A 21503-nucleotide genomic window follows, 5' to 3' on the forward strand; every position below is an offset into this window, starting at 1 on the left:
CAGTCAGGAAATAATTGCCTGAAAACACTTCACTTACACTGAAAGCAAGCTAACAGATCAGAGTTTTTTTGTACCTTTTGTACACAAAATGAAAACACGGGACACACCACAGAAATCAAAACCAACCGCAGACGGGGCCATAACATTTGAAAGGAAATAGACGTACCGCTAGTGGCTATTTGTCCTTGTAGCTGACAGTTTGTTTGAGATGATGGCAGTCTAAATAAACATTTGAACGTCAAGTATTTTTCCATCAACTGCCAAGGTTGTTGGCACGGAGGTTGTGGTATGAAAATTGTGTGTGTGTGTGTGTGTGTGTTTGTTCTTGATTAAGTGCAAAAAGAATATCACTGCCTGTATGACATACTGCAGTAACACAGTATTAGAGAGCAGTAGGAGTGTAACGGTGCATGTACTGTATTTGTAATCTCATTTTTTGGTTCCGAACATTCGGTGTGGTGCAGAAGTGTACATATTTCCCACGCAGTACACATTGAGAAGTGTTTCTCCCATCACTCGTATACTCGGTAAGCAAATACAGTGCAGTCTGGCCTTTGGCTAGAGGGAGTCATCAACGATAGAAGGAGAAGCCAGAGCGTCGTTAAAGTCTCCTGTTTGGGAACACTTGGCCATCCTGATAAAGTACGTAAACGGGGGGGATGTCTTCAGATATTGGCATACAAAATGAGATACCAGATTATGACTGTCAAGTCTTAAGTTTTGCTCTTTGCGCATAATGCAGCTCCACCTAAATAGCCCTAACTACTTGTACGAAACAGGTACTGTTGCATGAGTTTTCCAGTGCCCGTAGCGAAGCTGTGCCAAACAGGAGACAGAAAAACAAAATAAGAGCACAAAACAGGAAACAATGTGGAAACTAAAGAAAACCAAAACTAAAGCCTAACATGTCATGCGGAACATGATGTAAACCGCTTGTTGTGCAAGGGAGGAGGCATCTAATCTAATATCACACCTCCGGAGGAATCACTCGGACTCCCACGCAGCATTTTGGCACTTTTTCTATAACTTGTACTGCATATTGCAGTATTTGTATTATTTTGCACGGTGCTTATTTGTGAAACACATTCAACGGCATCACAGTAGAAGAATCATATATCGGTATGTGTTGATTGTTTGGTCATGAGCTTTGGGTAGTGACCGAAAAGACAAGATCACGGGTTCAAGCGGCCAAAATGAGTTTTCTCTGTAGGGTGGCTGGGCTCTCCCTTCAAGAAAAGGTGAGAAGCACTGTCATCCGGGAGAAGCTTGGAGTAGAACCGCTGCTCCTCCGCATTGAGAGGAGCCAGATGAGGTGGCTAGGGCATCTGGTCAGGATGCCTCCCGGACGCCTCACAGGGGAGGTGTTCAGGGCACGTCCAACCGGGAGTAGGCCTCGGGGAAGACCCAGGACACGTTTCAGAGACTATGTCTCTCAACTGGCCTGGGAACGCCTCGGGATCCACCAGGAGGAGCTGGACGAAGTCGCTGGGGAGAGGGAAGTCTGAGCTTCCCGGCTTCGGCTGCTGCCCCCGTGACCCGACTTCTGATAAGCGGAAGAAGATGGATGGATGGATGGTTGGTTGAATTGTATATAAAGAAGTTTTTTATTGCAAAAAAATCCTGTGAGCTGTTTTGGTGTTCCACCCAGCTAGCTGTTCTCACAACAACACAACATAAAAAGCATGTTTTTTATGAGGCTCATGTGACACCATAGACCATCCTGGGGTGAAAAAGAGCAAGAAATTCTGATTCCGCCCCCTGTTCTCCTCCTAACAACAAAAAGAGGGTCATGGTTACATCAGTAACATTGTCAGCCAGGATGAAAGGCTAAATGATCCATCTAAAAATGAGTCAACTGCTAAATGGGCTGCGCTCCATTGAGTACATTGAGTAATGGATTTGACATGGCCACCTTCAGCAGCCCACTGACAGCCAACAACAAGACATGGGGGCCTGGCGGGGGGGAGACAAGGTGGCGGCCTGAATAAAAACGTGTGAGCTCGTGTGAGTTGCCGCCGGCTTTGGGAAATTATCCTCCCTTTTTTTTCTTTCCTCATCAATCTTAGCAGGTTGCATTTCCATAAAGGAGCGGAAAGGACGCCTGCGGGAGGTCCACGGCGTACGATGGCTTGTTATTCATCCGCACACAATTGGACACGGAAGAGGGGGGGAGGAACTTTTGGGTCGGTTTGGCTGGTTAATGGAGCCAGCACTCGTATCAGGTATACAACAGTCAGTCGATAGTTTGATGCATTTGCTGGTAATACTTTTTGTTTTATGATTCATTGGTTAACGCACAGCCAATGAGTTCTGAAGCAACATAATCAAAATGGAGGGCACTACTTGGCTGCAACCAGCAGAGGTGATGTGGATTCAGTAGTTTGCAGTAGGGCTTCACAACTAAATCGTAAAAAAATCAACTAAAATGTGATCTCACTTCTACTGTCAACCAGCGAGCCTTATGTTTATAAATATATATAAAAAAATGACATAAATAAGTACAATAAAATAACTACACACACTAACGTGATGTAATTTCTCAATTACGATGATTTTTTTCCTATCTTACTTATCACAAACAATTGCTGCCATTGTACTGGAGGACTCATGCTACACTGTTGTTGGTGTGACGGCTGGCACTTCCTTGTCGCTCTGCCCGTCCCCCAGCAAGCCTCTTGTGTGTGTGTGTGTGTGTGTGTGTGTGTGTGTGTATGTGTATGTATGTATGTATGTATGTATGTATGTATGTATGTATGACTGAACACAAAATGCAGTTTTTAAATGGCACTTTTTATTATTAAGGGAGGAAAAAAATCCAAACCTGCATGGCTCTAGGTGAAGAAGTGATTGCTCCCTAAAGCTAAAAACTGGTTGGGCCACCCTTAGCAGCCACAACTGCAATCAAGCGTTTGTGATAACTTGCAATGAGTCTCTTACAGCGCTGTGGAGGAATTTTGGTCCACTCATCTTTGCAGAATTGTTGTAATTCAGCCACATTGGAGGGTTTTCGAGCATGACAAAAGCAGTGGCGTTTGTTAGTTCTGGGGCACATAGGCAATTTCCCAGGGCGGCATTCTCTAGGGGACGCCGCAAGGATAAGGGAGGGTGGGAAATGCCCACCACCACCACCACCACTCACACCCATACTGCTCACACGAAGTGGATAAAACCAAACCAATGAGAGACAAGAGATTATCACAAGTCCACATCTCTGGCCATGTGAACAGTGAGTACACCCTTATGTTAAACTGTACTAATTGGGCCCATTTAGCCATTTTTTTCTCCCCAGTGTCATGTGACTCGTTAATATGGAGCAGATGTGTTCAGTTTGGTGTTTTTGTGCTCTCACTCTTTTGCTCTCACTCGCTTTCGTACTGGCCACTGGAAGTTCAAAATGGCACCTGATGGCAAAGAACTTTCTGAGGATGTGAAAAAAAGAATTGTTGTTTTACATAAAGATTTTCAAGGCTATACAAAAATTGTCATGGACACATACTCGCCATATCCTGAGGCTGTGTTTGTAAAATAGAGATAAGAGTGCTGCCAGCATTGCTGCAGAGGTTGATGGAGTGGGAAGTCAGCTGGTCAGTGGTCAGACCATGCATACTGCATCAAACAGGTCTGCATGGCTATCGTCCCAGAAGGAAGTCTCTTCTAAAGGTGATGTATAAGAAAGGGTCTCGTACAGGGCGGCACAGGACAAAGGAGTTACTTAAGTTACTAAGTATAAAAAAAAAACACGGACCGGGCCTCAGTCTTTTCCATTCTGTTACTCTGTCAGATCAGTTAAGACCCACTTCTTTCATTAGTAACTGTGTTGTTGCGCAGCAGAACCAAAGGGGCGTGCAAGGAGGTTAAAATCATTTTGAACACACTTTTCTGCGTGTTGCTTCAGCTAATGAAGAGCGAAGCCTCTGAAAGGAAATCAAATGTGTTTTGGAGAACATGCAGCCCGTCACCCTCCCACATGTTGATTTGGGAGATGCTGCCATAAGCTCCACAAAATAAAGCGCGTTGTGAGTGTGGGCCCAGCTGGAAGCGTGACAGTATCTCGCACAGCACATTTCTTCGTATCCTTTCTTCTCCTTTCAGCCATTACTCACCGTGCGCAGCAGGCTGTTTTAGATTTTAGCCAATATTGACATGTTGGAACGACAAACATGCTTTGGCCAAATGGTATTTTTACACAAACTCATCATTGTTTACAACAAAGTGCATGTTGTGGAGACTGGTTAAAAGTTGACAGAAATTGTTAGCTTCCTGTACCCAAATATGAATAAGATTTGATACAATGTGAACATTTTCATATGATGTTTTTTTTCCCAGTGATTATTGCATACTTTAAATTCCCCAGCAGAAGTCCAAACACTTCTATGGAAAATAAGCTAATTTTTTCCATTGAGCTGCTCTTTTTCGGGTACGTAGAGATGATTATCTTTAAAAGAAAGCCTAGAGCACCAACAGAACACAAAGACGTGAAACATTCCCATTTCCCAGGAAAATCATGCTAGCAGGAAGTTCTAAAAAAGAGGGAGAACTCAGCCCATTTAAGTTATCATTTCATCCATGCTGGTTGCCATGGTTGCCAAGTGTGTTGTTGTTGTTGTTGTTCCAGCCCTGTACGAGCGAGCGAGGCCGCGAGCTAGCTATTGAGCTGTTGGCTAAAGGAAACGGCACAAGGACGTAGAGGCTCTCAGTGGTGGTTTCCTCGTCCATCTGCCACGCCAGCAGAACCAGCAGAACCCTGCCAAGACACTCGTACAGAAAACACTCACTCCCCTTCTCTTCTTGTCCTCTCTTTGTGCCGTTGCCATTGGTTACCTTGCAAAAGTCTTCTTAGCCTCCGTAAAGTCCAGCTTGTTTTTATCATGGAAAAGTGAGAGGTGCCACCCTGCTTTCTTAAAGCCAAGGAAAAAGAGGGGTTTGGTGTTTGTGGGTGGTATTATTATGGGATGTTATGAACCAACGTAAGTACTGTGGAATGACCCTCGTATTTGTTAGGACAGTTTTTGTTTGAAATGTTGATATTAATGATATATCTTTCATTGTTTATGTGCAGTGTCTCCTTTTGTCATGTTTGCGATGTTTATGCTGTCGTTATGTTAAGATGAGCTTCTTTGCAAATCATTCTACTTCGAAATGAGGTTCAGGTGAGGCTAAGTAAAGGTGACTCTTCAGGAAATGAATATGTCAATGTGTCAATGTTAGTGTGTGTGTGTGTGTGTGTGTGTGTTAGACATGTAGATAGGTCTGGAGATAAAGATGAGAGCTAGAGGGGAAGGAGGGGTGAGGCGATGGTAGCACCGTGTGATGAGGTGGGAAATAGGGGGCGGAGAGGAGGGGAAGCGGTTGCCCGTGGATACGACCCTGATATAATTTGATTTGTGGCAGCAGGAAGCAATGAGTGAGCGAGGGCAAAAGGGGGGAGGACAGTCGGGGGTTGGAGGAGGATGTGGGAAAGCAGAGTGGGAAAAAAAAAGAAGAAGAGTGAGAAGGGGGCGATGACAGATGCTGCAACATGTCAGAGTGCAGAGATGGAGGAAACATGGAAGGCCTCACATGTAGCTTCCGCCCTCAATTCCTTTATCTTATCAGCTCCTCTCCATCTTCTTCTTCTCCTGTCCTCAATCTCTTCACTCAGCCGTACCTTGCAAATGCAAATGTGGCAGCCTGAAGCAGAGCAGCTAACAGACACAATTAAAAACACATCTCTTCCTAAGAATAATAATAATACAACTTAGTGACCAATTGATTTGCTTCTTGGTGAGGACGAGCACACTCGGATGTTATTGAATCTTTTCTCGAGAGGTTATTTGGAGGCTGAGCTGTGACGGTGCTGAACGATGTTTCCAATATTTTATTAACATGGAAAGCTTTTCAGCAGCCAAGAAGAAATCCACTTCTTTCCATGAAACTTTTGTGGATGACTGAAAGTCTGCAGCTTAGTGTCAGGTGAGAGAACATGCTCAAGTGCAGTGCTTTGTAATAATGTTAAAAACTGTATTTAGAAAGTCATAAACTGGTTTTCAATGTTCTACGAAAATATTCAGTTTATTAATATTGAATCATACTGTGCGGGAATTCACTTCTTGCGTTTGGGCCAGAAACCAATTAACTGCGATAAACGAAGGACGGCTGTATTGTGATCGTCATTTCCGTTATGTGGACGATGGTAGTGGATTTGGGACAGCACCACACTGTCAAAAGTCACACTCAGGAACTAAATACACAGTGCACAGTCATGGCCGAAAGCTTTGAGAATGATTCAAATACTGTATTCATGTTCACAAAGTCTGCTGCCTCAGTTTTTATGATTGCAATTTGCATATACTCCAGAATGTTATCAAGAGTGATAAAATGAATGGCAATTAATTGCAAAGTCCCTCTTTGTGATGAAAATTAACTTCATCTTGAAAAAACATTTATACTGTATTTGAGCTGCCACAAAAGGACCAGCTGACATCATGTTCGTGATTCTCTGGTTAACATAGGCGAGAGTGTTGACAAGGACAAAGGCTGGAGATGACATCCCGATCTGAGAGAGAATAATACACTGGAAGCTTTAAAAAGGAGGGTGGAAATTGAAATCTTTGTTTTTCCTCAAGTTAACAATGGTTACCTGCAAGGAAACATGAGCAGTCATTACTGCTTAGCACAAAAAGGGCTTCACAGGCAAAGATATTGCTGCTAGTAAGATTGCAAAACCAACCAGTTATCAGATCATGAAGAACTTCAAGGAGAGAGGTTCAGTTGTTGTGAAGAAGGCTTCAGGGCGCCCAAGAAAGTCCAGCAAGCGTCTGGATTGTTTCAGAAGGTTGGTTTAGCTGCGAGATTGGGACACCACCACTGCACTTGCTCAGGAATGGTAGCAGGCAGGTGTGAGTGCATCTGCATGCATAGTGAGGTGAAGACTTGTAGAAGATGGCCTGGTGTCAAGAAGGTCACAAAGATGCTACTTCTTTCCAGGAATAACATCAGGGACAGACTAGTATTCTAGGTACAGGTGTTGGACTACTGACTACTACTACTTTTTGCTGATGAATCCACGCTATGATTGTTTGGGGCGTCTAGAAAAAAGCTTGTCCAGCGAAGAAAAGGTGAGCGCTACCGTGAGTCCTGTGTCATGCCAACAGCAACGCATCCTGAAATCATTCATGTGCTGAGCCAACTCACAATTTTGAGAACACAGCCGTGGATAAAGAATGGTACCAAAACAACCTCCCAAACCAACATTTCCCAACCATCTAAGAACCGTTTGGTGACAAATGATGCATTTTCCAAAGCCAAAAGTGGTAACTAAGTAGCTCGGGGAACAGCATAGTGTAGTAACATCTGACAAAAAGATCTAAAAACACTAACGCAGAATACTTTGTGAAAACCAACACTTGTGTCATTCTCAAAGCTTTTGGCCACGACGGTGCACAGTATACTTATTGAAGTGTACTGACGGGAGTATTCTATTTAAGACACAGCCAGTCTGTTAAAATGGCTTGAACAACTTTTGACACCTTTTACACCGAACCTGCTATCAAAGCGTTTATTTTGGACCTCACACTTAGTGTACACTTTGCGCTGAGACCTTCAGAAATTGGAAGAGCTTGAGAGCCCTGACCTGAAGGCAGTCAGTGACTTCTGACCTCACAAATGGACACAATCCAAAATCCTGTCAAAAGCCTTCCCAGAAGAGTGGAAGCTGTTAAAGCTGCAAGGACTCCACATTTTGTTCACTTTTCAGTGCCTGTAGCTGTCACAATACTTCTGTCCACACAGTGTGTCGGAAAGTGTTGCATCCAGCAGTACTCTGTTGTCTGTCTTAATCTCCCTCTAGCTGTGTTTGTGTGTTTTAATCCAAACAAAACCAATCCGGCCTTCATGTGTAAATACCAGTTGGTGGAGTGGAGTGGACTTTTTAAACCAACCAGCAGATACCAACTGACCCCACGCTCCCTCCCAGTTAGGTTGTGAGAGCGTTCTTGAATGTGTGTGTGTGTGTGTGTGTGTGTGTGTGTGTGTGTGTGTGTGTTTGTGTAAGAGGACAAGAGTGCTGTGACGTGTGGCTGAGGAGTGCGAGCATGGAAAAGAGCATAGCAGAGTGTGAAAGTGACAAAGATAGTGAACGTGACGGCAGACTAGGAGCATGTTTGGCCAGGCTGTCCTCAAGCCTGCTGCCTACAAAATCACCCCCACCCCACCCCCCACCCCCCTGTGCTAGATGTTCTAGAATGGAACCAACATTACGATTATTAAAAGTGTTTGAGTTGTACTTTGTTAAACAGAGTATACAAGACCTGTGAGGATGAACGTTAAATCTTCAGCTGAGCTGGTGGCAATAAAGCTTCTGCTACCCTCCCTGTCAATCAAATACTTAATATTTTATATTATATTATTATTAATATTTAATATGTCCTCTCTGCGTCCAGGTGACGTTCACCAAGAGGAAGTTCGGCCTGATGAAGAAGGCGTACGAGCTGAGCGTCCTGTGTGACTGTGAGATCGCCCTCATCATCTTCAACCACTCCAACAAGCTCTTCCAGTACGCCAGCACCGACATGGACAAGGTCCTCCTCAAGTACACGGAGTACAATGAGCCCCACGAGAGCCGGACCAACACCGACATCATCGAGGTAAAGCCTTGAGAGTGAATGCTCTTTGATTGACCAGCAAGGAAGTTCCTGTTCATCTTTGGAACTGTTAAAAGTTCTTGTTTAGACCAGTCTGGTTCAGACTAGTAGTTGGTGTGAGTTTTAACAAACAAGCTTTGGAATTTTGTAGGGAGACATGTGGGATTGTTGTCGGCTTGTAGCGTTTAGCTTAGCTTTAAGCACCCACATTGACGGTCTGTCTCATGTCAGCTCGTCAATCACCTCTAATGGTGATTTCATGCATTCCATAAAACTGGGAAGGGAAGTGGGAGATTTCAGACCCATGATAAGTAAAGGTTTCGCAGACCTGCCAAAATGTATGCATTTTTCGCACACTGCACGCATTTTGACCCTTAAATATGCTCGCTGCCTTCCATCTTTTATTACATTTTGCCGGTTTCAGTTTCTTTGTTCAGTCTTTCTGCGTAGCCATAACGTTCACCTCCAAAGAAATCCTCGAGCTGCAGGGACGCTGATCATTAAGGCTGTGATTGGTCTGCTCGTAGCACATTATTTCCTGTGTGTGTACCACTCGTTCAGAGGGCAGACAGCCCACCACCGCGAACACTGATGTTTGATGGCGACAAGAAGCTGGTTTAACTTTTTTCTTTACATTTTGGCAGGTCTGCGAAACCTTTACTTATCATGGGTCTTTACAAGAAGCTGGTTTAACTTTTTTCTTTACCTGCTGCTCATTGCAGAAATAAAATAGAGCAAACGGCATAATGTAATGAGAAAAATATGTATCACTTTTTAAAAACAAAAATTTTATTCTTCAATGTTGTCAGGACTGGTTTTGTGGTTGGACCTCGAATGCTCCATTTCCCAGCAGTCGTGAATGCATTATTATAGTCCCAACCATGAGTCATCATGAAGCAGAATCATTTTTGTCTTATTTTAGAGCAATGTTTCTCAAATAGGGGGCGGGGTGTAAGAAGCAGGGAGGACGATACTCATAAAATGTCTTCAATGTTGGCAGGTCTGTGAGTGTCTTTATTCATGCTTGAACAATGCTGGTGCCAGCAACTCATACAGTGGTTTGTACAGATAAATAAGTTAATATCACAGGTTCTCAATAGTATTTCAAATCCAGAGGCGGTAAACAATTTCTGTCCTTTGGGGTGGGCATGACAGAAAATAAAGAAAAAGGGACATTGAAGAAGTGTATTGTCTTGCAATACCACTTGTTCATCAAGAGGTCAAAGTGAGCCATTATCAAACCCTGGAGGGTCTTATATTTGTTTTACCCAGAAACACCCACTCCCCCACATGAGGCATCAGGATGCTGACTAATCAAGTTTAGGTTGAGCAGAGAGGTCAGCCGAGAGGTTTGGAGCGTAAAGTCAATCCTTTAGTTTGCTTTTTATCTTCTTCTATTAGCAATGCTTTTCTTTGTCCCGTGGGGGAAGAAAAGCTTCACTTGTCAGGCAAACATAGAGCACATTCACATGCCACACTGACCCTGCGGTGCATAATGGCCCTTTAATGAATCTTAGGTGGGATTCAGCTGCCGTGCATACAGTAGACCTCATTTGGAGGATTGATTAGAAGCAGGATCTCGATGATGCTCTCATTCTACCAGAACAAGAAACGTCTTAAAGTTTTCAACACAGCAACACCATGAAAATGACATTTTTTGTGAATTACCACAGGACATATGGAGGAGTTTTTAGTCTATACTACTCTATACATCCAGCAGCTCTTGGTGGACTGCTGACCTTGGTTCACAAACTTTTAGGTGGAATAATACTTTTTATTTGGCCTTTTTACAAGGTTTTATTCAGTAAGTCGTGAGAGGAGTTCGATTTTGGTTTGCTTTGGCTTCACAAGTCGTAGTTCAATCTGAGGGCGCTTGAAGGTGTAACATCACAGGGAATTTCCCCTTTTTTAAAAGGGGTTTTGTTGTTAGAACTGGAATGACTTGATTGTTGTTGTTGCTCGCCTGTGGTCACCAGCAAAGATGAAACTGGTTGGGTGTCCTGTTGGTTGTGTTGTCCTGTTGGTTTTGTTGTGGGAACATACACTGTGTGGACAAAAGTACTGGGACAGCTACCGGAAGTGAAACGTGAAGAAAATGCGGAGTCTTGGCCTTTTCTAGTTCTTCCACAGCAAACTCCTCCAAGCATGCTTTGTGCACTGGGAACAGAAAGGGGTCTTCCCCAAAGAGTTCCCACAAAGTTGGAAGCATACAGTAAGATGTTGAGTGCGGATGTTAGGTGCATGTCTCTGTCCTCCTCACTCTAAAGCTCCTGATTCACTCGAGCACGGCCATTTTTCCCCATCCCATCCTCCCCTTTCGGTCTGTCTGAGAGTGTCAGCAGTAAAGCTTTCTGTAGGCTGTATCTCCAGCTGCAGATGGCTCTTAAGAGTGTGTGTGTGTGTGTGTGTGTGTGTGTGTGTGTGTGTGTGTGTGTCGCAGGGCGTTGGGCAGCTCCAGGCCACATCAGCTCAAGCTCCACTGGTCCTGTTTGTGTGCGTACATGTGTTTGTGTTTTCGAGTGTGTCGCTCTGTCTCTTTCTTCCTCTTTATGCTTGTGTTCATTTGTGCGTTCACACACGTGTGTGTGTGTGTGTGTGTGTGTGTGTGTGTGTGCGTGCGTGCGTGCGTGCGTGCATGAGAGAGAGAGAGTACACAAGTCAACCTCTCCCTCTCTGGTTTGCACGCTCCTGTATTGCCCCAGAGAGTGTCTCATACAATATTCAGGCCTGGTGTGCCTCGCACTTGTGTGTTTGTGTGCGTCCTTACACGGGAGCCTCCCTCCCCAATGGATGCTATTCTGCTGTCCCAACCCCTCCACACACACACACACACCTTCTCACCCGCCCTCTCTGTCAGCTGCGAGGCATTCACTAACTTTCTCCGGTGGTTGTCCTCGCTTGTCCCCTCCAGATGTGCGGCAGTCACTCACCTCCTCGTTAAGCGGGTGTTAGTCGTCTGGCCCTCGTTCATTAATCCGCCCAGTTTTAACTCCGTTGCCGCACAGAGGAGAGACCTCACATGACAGCTTTTTGATATCTAATAATTTCCTGCTGTTTGGAATGTCTAAACCTGAACACTATCCAGTCTGGGATGTCGGTCAACTGTATTTCAAGCAATTCTTCAGCAATTCAGGGTCAAACTGTAGCGACCATGAACCTTTATTTTAGTGTACAGGCAGTATTTGAAGTTAAGTGAAAGTGTTGTACAAGTGTAAAAAGTGTGTATAACCACCTCACGTATGTAAATAAATACCTTATATGTTCAGCTGTCAATACACATTCAAGTTTTAAAAGAAGTGAAGTTAATATAAAATGTAAAGTGAGTCCGTGTTAATAGTATAAAATGTTTAGTGAAGCAGTGTTAATAGCGTAAAATGTTAACTATGTTTCTAAGTCACATTTTAACATTTTGAAGTGTCGTGCAGGTGTAAAAAGAAGTGACGCAGTGTTACTAGTACAAAATGTTAACTTTGCGAACAAGCGAGTGTAACGGATGCCAGCCTGTGGGCTGTGCGAGTGTACGTTGGTAAACCTCACTCCCTCTGCCTCAAGAGCTGAGCTGAACACGCGGCCGACAGTCCGGGCTTTTAGTCGCGTGGTCAGCGCCCTCATCTCCCATTATGAAGGTCCTGTGTTCAAGCCCCGGTGTGGGCAGTGCGAAACAGGCGGGTTACACGAGTACGTGTACGGTGACGCTGGAGTCTCACTGCTTTGAGTCCTCTTACTTCACGTAACTTCCTGTCGAGATTTTTCTACTTCTCTTAATTAAGACACAGGCAGTGTTAATTGTTGGTGATCCTCTCTTAACTGACCTCTTGTGATGTACACTGAGGAGTGACATAAAGCTGATTAAAATTTTTTTCCGAACTTTTTCAGTCAAATAAAAATGTATAGGGCATGAGGGGCCCTATAGTTAGATGAGTTAAGGTTAGATGTTCTGCTCTGTCAGCTTTTATTCTGTAGCTTTTCCTGATGCTGAGAGTTTGTCATCGTCACTTTTCTGCACAATATGTTGAAACATTGACAGGAAGTGCTAAGACCCTATAAGAGAAGTTTAACATTGATACAGCTTAGCAAAATGAAGCGACGGAGTTTCGACTGGACTTAACGTACAGTATGTAGAGCTGCTGTCATTGGAATCCCATCATTACTGTTTACTTTGATATCCTGTCTTCTAAGTCGTCAATGTGTGATGGCGGCCTTCAGATCCCCTCGCACGGTCGCCGTGTCGCTCTCCAATCTCCGCTCGCCCCTTCCAGGACGGCGGAGACTTGAACTGGCGGCATGACTTAATTATCCAATTTACATTTGGCTTAATCTGCAGCGCGCGAGGACGCGAGCGAGAGGATAATTGGACGGTCACCAAATGCGCTCGTTTGCCGCTCTGCCTCCGTGAGCCTCTGCGAGTGCTTTTGACTATAAATTATGAAGTGTGGATGTAGTCACGCAGGCTGGCACACACACACACACACACACACACACACACACACTCTCAGCTTAGTGTGGGTCAGAGTGCACGCACTGTGCGCGCATGCGGCCATTTCACTGTACTGTATGCTTAGAAGCACTTAGGTTTGTGTGTGTGTGTGTGTGTGTGTGTGTGTGTGTGTGTGTGTGTGTGTGTGTGTGTGTGTGTGTGTGTATGTGCGTGTATGTGTGTACAAAGTCAGTATTCATCACACAGCTCGACATTCCTTCACTCCAGCGCAGGGCTGAGAGGCAGCACATATGCACACACAGCCTCTCTCTGACATGCACGTGCTGCTTGAAACACTGTGCATGTGTACGTGCGTGCGTGCGTGCGTGTGTGTGGGCGGGCAGCCTGCCTCTGCTGCCACAATGTGTTAATCCGCTCGGCTGCAGATCCCAATCAGGGCAAAAGAAGGAAGAGAGCGGGGCGGTGGAGGGAACACGAGCGAGCAAAATGCTAAAAGGCCGCCGATGAATAGCCTAGGACAGGAAGGAGAAAGGAAGATGGGTGGAGAAGAGGGGATGGCTCTTTTTTTCTCCTGTAAGCGGCTCAAGGAAGGTCGCGGCAGGCTGCCATCAGTGTACCATTGTACTATACTCTTCCTAGAATCTACTCCTCCTCGCCAAACTGTCCTAAAAATGTTTGCCTGTTTTGTTTATTTGAATAATCATGACGTGCAGGGCAGACTTATTCGACTCCAGTCCTGTAGGTGGTGCTAAAGTGCCGCATATCAAAAGATTTTCCCCCCACCACAGCTCTGTTGGATATGGTGGGTCACTGCACCACTTGGCCCCAGTGCAAGTGGACTGTAATGACCTGAAGGGAAAATAAAGTTCAGAATCTGCACCTTTGTCTGGATCTGCACCTAAGCGTAATGACTGTGAGATAAGCATTTGCACGGTGGAAGATGTAAGTGGAGCCCGTTTGCCGACTTTAGCGGTTTATGTCCACAAAGGCGGTCGAGCATGTATGTTGACATCGACATAAGTGAGCATGAGAAGAACATGGTGGACAGTGCTTCCCATACATTAATTTGTGGCGGCCCACGACAAATAAAGTCAGACCGCCACAAATAAATTTGGCGCTACCTTGGTGCTGCCCCATCTAAAAGCATAGGCGGCTCTGTCTCGCTTGTGGCATTTTAAAAAAATTACAAAAAGAAAGTTCATTTTTGTTTCTAAACATATTTGCCGATTATGCAAATTGGACGACTACATGATTACATCATGGTGTCATCTCCCACCTGACAAGCTGCTGTCAGGTCAAGATGCGAGCGTTAAAGGCGGTGGGCCGCGAGTTGAGAGGGCACGGCAGACACGAGCTGAGTGTGAGGAGAGCCGCGAGCCGAGGGCAGGAGGACAGGCGGGTGGGCGAAAGAGAGGGTGAAGTAGGCACGTGGGGGCGGAGCCTCTCAGAAGCCGCAGCCAGTCAGAGGACTGCGTGGAGCTCCGCAGGGCCAAACTTACCCTGGCAACACAATAGAGCGTCAGAAAGATGGCGGACAGGTGAACAGATGGCAGCATGATGAGGGACAAGATGATCTGTGTGTGTGCGTGTGTGTGTGTGTGTGTGTGTGTTTGTCTTTAATTTATCATCACGAAAGGCAAAATAAACTTCACCTAAAATTCCACATGATGATTTGTGTTATCATTTAAACCACAGTGGTTATTTTGGTGCCAGAAATTTTGCAGTATCACATGTGCTTGCATCTTGTTATTCTAATTATTAAACAGGATTCTTTTTACAGTGGTACCTTGGTTTTTGTTATAATTCCCATTTCAAAGGGTCTCTCTAAAACCAAATTGTACGAAAACAAAATTTTTTTCCTTAGGAAATAATGTAAATGTAATTAATCCTTTCCAGACAAATCAAAAACGTTAACATGAGACACAACAATTACAGTTTCACATGCAGAAAACAATGGGCAATCACTCAATGTATTAATAACGCCACAAGACTGAGTCACAATCTTTGGCCACTGGAGTCCGGGTAATGATACACGGGCTAACGGACTAGTTTGTGTCACATTCTCACAGGATTTGGTGTTGGTTGTATCATCCAAGATGGCTGAATAAACAAGCTAGGCTGGATGTAGTCAGTCCAAATTTTTTATTAATACCACAAGATTCAACATGCCAGATAAAATACACCATTTTGTTATACGCACAAGGTTGTACAAGAACTGAGGCAAAGTTGGGCTAAATTTTCTGCGAAAACCGAATCATATGAAAATTGCGGCATTGGGAAATCAAGGTTCCACTGTATTATGAATTATTTAAATAGAAAGAGTTTGTTCCAGGCTCAAGCTGTGGCGATCGTAAAACCTTTTTTAACCATACACACAATGTTTTACGGGACATTTTAACATTCAACATGCAAGTGTAAATATAACTTAACCGCTGTTAGTCGTAAAAAAGATGAAAATTGGAATGATGAAGTTGTCATGGATGTGTGAGCCGCGTCTCATTTTTGTGAAGTGTAGAAAGATGTTAAGCTAAGTTAGGTTCAACTGTAGTCGGGATTTGTTTGAGTCACGATCATGTGAGTGTGCACGCTTTGTGTTTCGCTGTACAGGTCACTTACACACGGTGAGTCATTGGCACATTGTCATGGTAATAACAAAGTTGCCCTTCAATTGACAGCACACGGTGTGCATGTTGACAAACCATTATGGAGCCTTTGTGTTGTTAAGTCCTGACAGAAGGTCCATGCGTCCACCATGAGCCCTCATTGTTGCCCCGCTCCATTTGTGTTTATTTTATGTCTTTTAGGTCAGGACACGCTCATATGCAGTGTGTTTTCCATGAAGCACGGATGACAAAGTGTGTGCACTATGTTAGAACAAATGTGATGTTTCAGTGGCGTTATATCAACATCTTCCTCTGTTTAACGACTCTCAATACGCTGATTCACGCGGTTTACCTTACTGTTGTTACCTGATGGGAGGCTTGAAGGTTAATTGGTCGTGTGTCTGCGGTTTTGTCGTCGTTATGGTGCCACCGTCTATCACTTTCTGTCACTTCCTCTTCCTCCTCGCCTGGATTGCATGCTCTTGAGTCATCCTCACTTGCCTTCAGTGAAGACTCACAGTGGGAGTCGAGTTTTAATCAGAGTGTCGGCAAGTCGTGCGCTCGCTGCAGTGTGCTTCTCAATTAGCCATGTGACACTGTGTGTGTGTGTGTGTGTGTGTGTGTGTATGTGTATGTGAGCCTACAGTACCGTAATTGGAATAAAGAATGTTCATTGTCGGGATACAGAAATATTCAACTGTTCGTGTGTTGTCGAGCACATGCTTGATTATCTGTGAATATTCTCATTTCATCATCTGGGTCTTTGTACAATCAGGGCGTTGAATCGGTCGCAACTAGATGGTTCAGGTTGTTTTCAAAGACGTTTCATTTCATCAGTTCATGCTCAAGACTAGATAGGACAGCTCTTGTTTGGTGTGGGATCAAAGTATTTATCCTCTTCAGGTCGAGGCACACCTCAAACAAGAATAACTCTTTTGAGATGCACAAGGACTGTCTAGATAAAGAAGCCAATACATTGGTTTTGGAACGGTCATGGACAGGCAAAAGTGGGGCCTGTTTGGAGTACAGTGGTACCTTGGTTTTTGTTTGAGTGTCCAAACAAAGCATCCGCACATTGGTGACCCCGTCTCTGTGATGAATGGTTAGTGGTTCTTTTAGAGTTGGGACACTATGGACCAATTACAGCCAGGGAATCCTTAAATTAATAACTTGTATTACGTGAGTGACTTTGTGCCTGTCTCCATTCACAATCACAATTGACATTTCATTGAACATAAATTGAAACAGAAGAAGTGATACTTTATTTTAATATGCAAAGAGGTTAGAAAGTAAAAACCTTAATTTTTGCTTGCTTGTCACGCTTTTGGTACCCCTTTCTAGAGAATGACCCATAAGAAACCTAGCATTGTTTTCTACATGTTAAACTATGATTGGCAATCCATCCATCCTTCTTTTGCATATCCAGGTGGCTTTTGTGTTAACATTTTTGGGTGTCTTGAATGGATTAATTTGGATTTCCGTTGTTTCCTATCGGAAAAATTATTCAGAGTTTTGTATGATGCAGTGTTCGACAGACTCTTTGGAATGGATTAATAAGGAAAACTGAGATACCACTGTATTTATTTTGTTCCAAGTACAGTTTAGTAGGATTTCACACAAACAAAAGTGAGTAAAAGTACTGGAATGAGTAGAAATGACGTTTGACACACTTTGAAATGAAGTCAAAATTTGCTCTGTCTGTGCTGAGTCGTCTCAGTGTTGACAAGATAAAAGTACACCTGGAGTGTTCCCAGTGTTTCCTTTGGCACCCCCAACACCCCCAAGAAGGTCAAGTTAATTCAAGTTAAGGTCATTTTATCATATTTACATGACAGCATGTCATTTCTGTCTCAACATGGTCACGTTTACCATTAATCATCTGGTCTCCATATTGCGTTTTATTAATGAAATGACACATCTTTATTTTGACTTGGTGGATTAGATTGCTTTCTATGATGAAGATGTGTGAAAACTGTGAATTAGCGATTGCAATACAGACAACTATGCAGAACTACACGTGCACGTGATTGTGCCGCCCACCACCCCAAAGCTAGGGGGAAACGCCGGTTTCTAATGGATTTCTTGGCTGGAGAAGATTTGCTCCCTGTTTCCTGGCTAGAAGAAGTAGAAGTCTTTCCAGCTTGCATTGAAGATGGCTCATGCTGCAGACTGCGTGGTCATCTCTCCACCGGGCAAAGCTTCTTAACGGCAAATCTCGTTTAGTTGAATCCTCTGAAAGTAAGAGCCTGTGTGCCTCTTCCTGTTTGCGGCAGTGGGCGAACGCTGACATGACCCAAACGTCTTCTCCTTTCACACCAATTAGTCTGTTGATTGGACAGTGTGGAGGTGCCAGGCCTCTGTGTGACTTGTGACTTGAGTTCAGCTTTGCACACACTGTACAGTAAGTAGCGTGACGTCAACCCTGTGTGCACTTTGGATAGAAGAAGGTTCTTCTTTTTTTGGTTGTTTCTGACCTCCCGAGAGCACTGCTGGCTGACCAAGTGCAGATTGAGTTGTCCTTCAATGCTTGCTTGAGGTTGTGTGTTCCCTCGTCTTCCAGGCCAAAATGTTCCATTTGATATTTACTGCTCGTGTCCTGCGTGGGTGTGAACGAGTTCAGTCGGCATACTCATGTTAGACCAGGAGTGTACAAACCTTTTCCACCGAGAATCATGCGCTGAAAAATGAAAGGATGCACAGGCCGCTTTGATATTTTGTAATGCTACATTATGCCAAGAACTTATACTGTATATATTTCAAGAAAAAACTGTCATATACTGGTGGTGAAAAAGTTATTAGTGCTCTTTTTTCCCCCCATTTTTGCTGTTTAATTTTTCCAAATATTTCAACTTTGTTCTGAAATAATCTTCATACATTTTCTTCTCGCAATATTATGACTTCTTCCGCAACTTAATTTTCCAAAAATTACAACTTTGTTTTGTTTATTTCTCATACTATTACAACTGTAATATTTCAACTCTATGGTACTAAAATCACATTTGCTCATAATATTACAAGTTTATTTGCTGACAGAATGCAACTTTTTTTTTCTCTTAATATGTTGACTTTATTCTTGTACAATTATAGCTGTTTTTTTCCATTTCTGCTATTTCAACTTCCTTCTTGTAAATTTTCTTCTCCTAATTATGACTTTATTCCCCATTCTCCTAACATTATACATTTTTCCACAACCTAGTTTTCCAAAAATTACAACTTTATTCATAATTTTGTTTGTTTTTCCATAACATCACGATTTTTAAAAATGATTTTGATGTCTATTTTCTTATTCTTATTTCAACGTTATCCGTGTAAAATTATTTGTTTTGTTAGATTACAACTGTTTTCTTGTAATGTTTTGACTCCTTTTGACCCCTCGCAAATACAGCTGTGATAGGCTCCAGCATACCCGCGACCCTAGTGAGGACAAGCGGTAAAGAAAATGGATGGATGGATGTTTTGACTTCATTCTTCAATTCTTCAATCAATTGCTGTTGATTTTTTCCATTCCTGCTGGGTGTTTTTCTTGTTAAACTATATTTTTTTAATATCCCGCGAGCCAATAAAACAGCTTTGAGCCGCAAATAGCCCCCGGGCCGCACGTTGGATACCTCTGCGTTAGGCCATTCGTACCGTTTTTGACTTGGGTGCGATCCCACATTGTGAGTGAGTTCACACCGATATTTGAGCCCGTTTGCATGTCCCATCACTTCTATTCTGCTGTTTTACTGCAATTTCTGTGACATTGTGGATGCTTTCCAATCTTATTTGGAGTCATTGTGATTACTTCTAATGTGCAAGGTGACCAATTACGTGCAAGAGGCGTGATCGAATTAAATGACGTATTTAACACAAATGTAGCGTGCTGTGGGTTTGACTTTTGGATCATTTTGAGTCTGTAGTTTGGATCTATTATGAATTATGAAATGTGTCAGTTATGATCATTAACCTGTGAGGGTCTTGTCGTGCCGGGCCCAGGCCTCCCTCCTCCAGTCATGCCAAAAGAGGGAAATGATGCCGTTGTGGGAAAGTGAGCCCAGGCACGGTACAATTGACCTTGTGTGAATACGCCCTGAGTGTGTGAGAAGAAGTGAAAGTAGTTTATTGATAAATAAAGACAGTTAAAGTGTTTTACCCTGTCAAAGTAAATGTATGTAAATGTGCTTCCTCCTCCTCCTCCTCTCTGGCTGCCTCAGACGTTGCGAAAGAAAGGCTTTAACGGCTGCAACAGCCCCGAGCCCGACGGGGACGACTCCATCGACCAAAGCCCGCTAAATGAAGACAAGTACCGAAAGAACGAGGACCTGGACACTCTCTTCAAGCGCTACGGCGTGAGTACCGTCACACTTTTGTCACCTTGTCTAACCCCGTCTCTCTCTCTTCTTCTTCTTCTTCTCCTCCCTCTATCTGCCTCTTCTTCCTCGTCTCTCTTCCTCCTCTTCTTCTTCTGTTGTCTGGGCAATGAAGGCTCTGAACAAGAAAGAGCACCGGGACTCTGAGAGCCCAGACCCCGAGGAGCCCTTCTCCCTCACCCCCCGCACTGAGGAGAAATACAAAAAAATTGACGAGGAGTTTGATAAAATGATGCAGAACTATAGGCTGTCAGTGAGTACCGCCATGCCTCTGTGTAACCCCGCCCCGTGCCCCTCCTCCTCATGCTGCTCTCGCCGCTGACCGGTCTTCCGGCGGTTTTCAGGCTGCTGACGGTGGCCGCTGACTACTCACAGAGCACTCGCATTCACCATCCTCACTCCTCTTCCTCGTTCACGTAACCCCTCACCCGGCACATCACCCCCTAATGGTGTGTGACTGAGACCCCCCCGGTGATCAGGCAGGCAGACACAACTTCACTGTCTATGAAGTTATTGTTATTATTCCATAATGACAATGGAAGCTCTAAAGCCTTTTCAACGCAGCATGTCAGCCATGTGTGTGGAGTGTGTTGCTGCGGGCGTGTGCACCAAGCTCATGTTGCTGGAACAATGTTGTTTGTACTAGTTCCTACTAAATTGCTCATGAGAACATGGTGCATTGTAAATGTAGTTAATATGATAAAATTAACTTGTCTTTGCTTCAAAAAATAAGCCAGGTAGAATGTAATTTAATATGTATATATATATATATATATATATATATATATATATATATATATATATGTATGTATTTTTTTTTTTTTTTTTTTTTACTTATTACTTATCTCACAATACAACTTTTTCACTTCCGATCTGATACGGATGTTGCAGCCGTGAATATCCGCCGATGCCGATATCAGTCAGCACGAATCATGTATACTTTCATTACTTATTTCGTAGTGTGGGATGTTGGAAAATGCTTGATCAGGTGGTATTACTCAGACAGAGAACAATAATCAGCAACAGCAGGTATGAGAAAAATTGACCCATTTACTTGTTTAAGCATCTGGGGTATAGTTTTATGTAGTTGCGGCTAGGCATAATATAGTGATGTTCAACGTGCTCAATTAAACGTTTAAACCCGACTTTACTCACCACCTACAGGGGCTAATCATCTTTTATGTTATAGCTAATGACTTATTGTCATGACGCCGCTTCAAATGTGCGATGAGTTTGGTCGTATTAAACTTCCCCGGTTCTGTGCCACCATGGGAAGCTTGTGCATGGCAAGTGTTGCACTCAGCTGCAATATCTTTTTCGGACTTTAACGAAAAATACACATGGTCAACTCCTACGCCATGGTTAACGCAGTGGCACACACTGGTGTTGTGATCACGTGTGGGGCTGGATAGTCGTGCTGGGGCGGAGTCTAGAATTGACCGCTTGTGTCCGAGTGCCAATGTCTGAGATTTTAGATGCAGGCCGATATAAT

The 21503-nt window shown here is 43.8% G+C and overlaps 1 protein-coding gene across 11 annotated transcripts in view; it reads left to right on the forward strand.

Moving 5' to 3' along the window:
* The window catches only part of mef2d (myocyte enhancer factor 2d), a 92167-nt gene that overhangs the window by 43522 nt on the left and 27142 nt on the right, over positions 1-21503 (forward strand). For 6 of the 11 annotated variants that reach the window (XM_054782844.1, XM_054782839.1, XM_054782845.1 and 3 more), the window contains exons 3-4: positions 8421-8624; positions 20127-20264. In XM_054782844.1, the coding sequence (XP_054638819.1) occupies positions 8421-8624; positions 20127-20264 (342 nt within the window). Of the gene's footprint in view, positions 1-5338; positions 5953-8420; positions 8625-19855; positions 19991-20126; positions 20265-21503 lie in introns of those variants that run through there. The other 5 variants (XM_054782842.1, XM_054782846.1, XM_054782848.1 and 2 more) reach the window with 3 other exon arrangements.

This window comes from Dunckerocampus dactyliophorus, chromosome 7 (genome assembly GCF_027744805.1).
Source record: "Dunckerocampus dactyliophorus isolate RoL2022-P2 chromosome 7, RoL_Ddac_1.1, whole genome shotgun sequence".
Classification (NCBI taxonomy): domain Eukaryota; kingdom Metazoa; phylum Chordata; class Actinopteri; order Syngnathiformes; family Syngnathidae; genus Dunckerocampus; species Dunckerocampus dactyliophorus.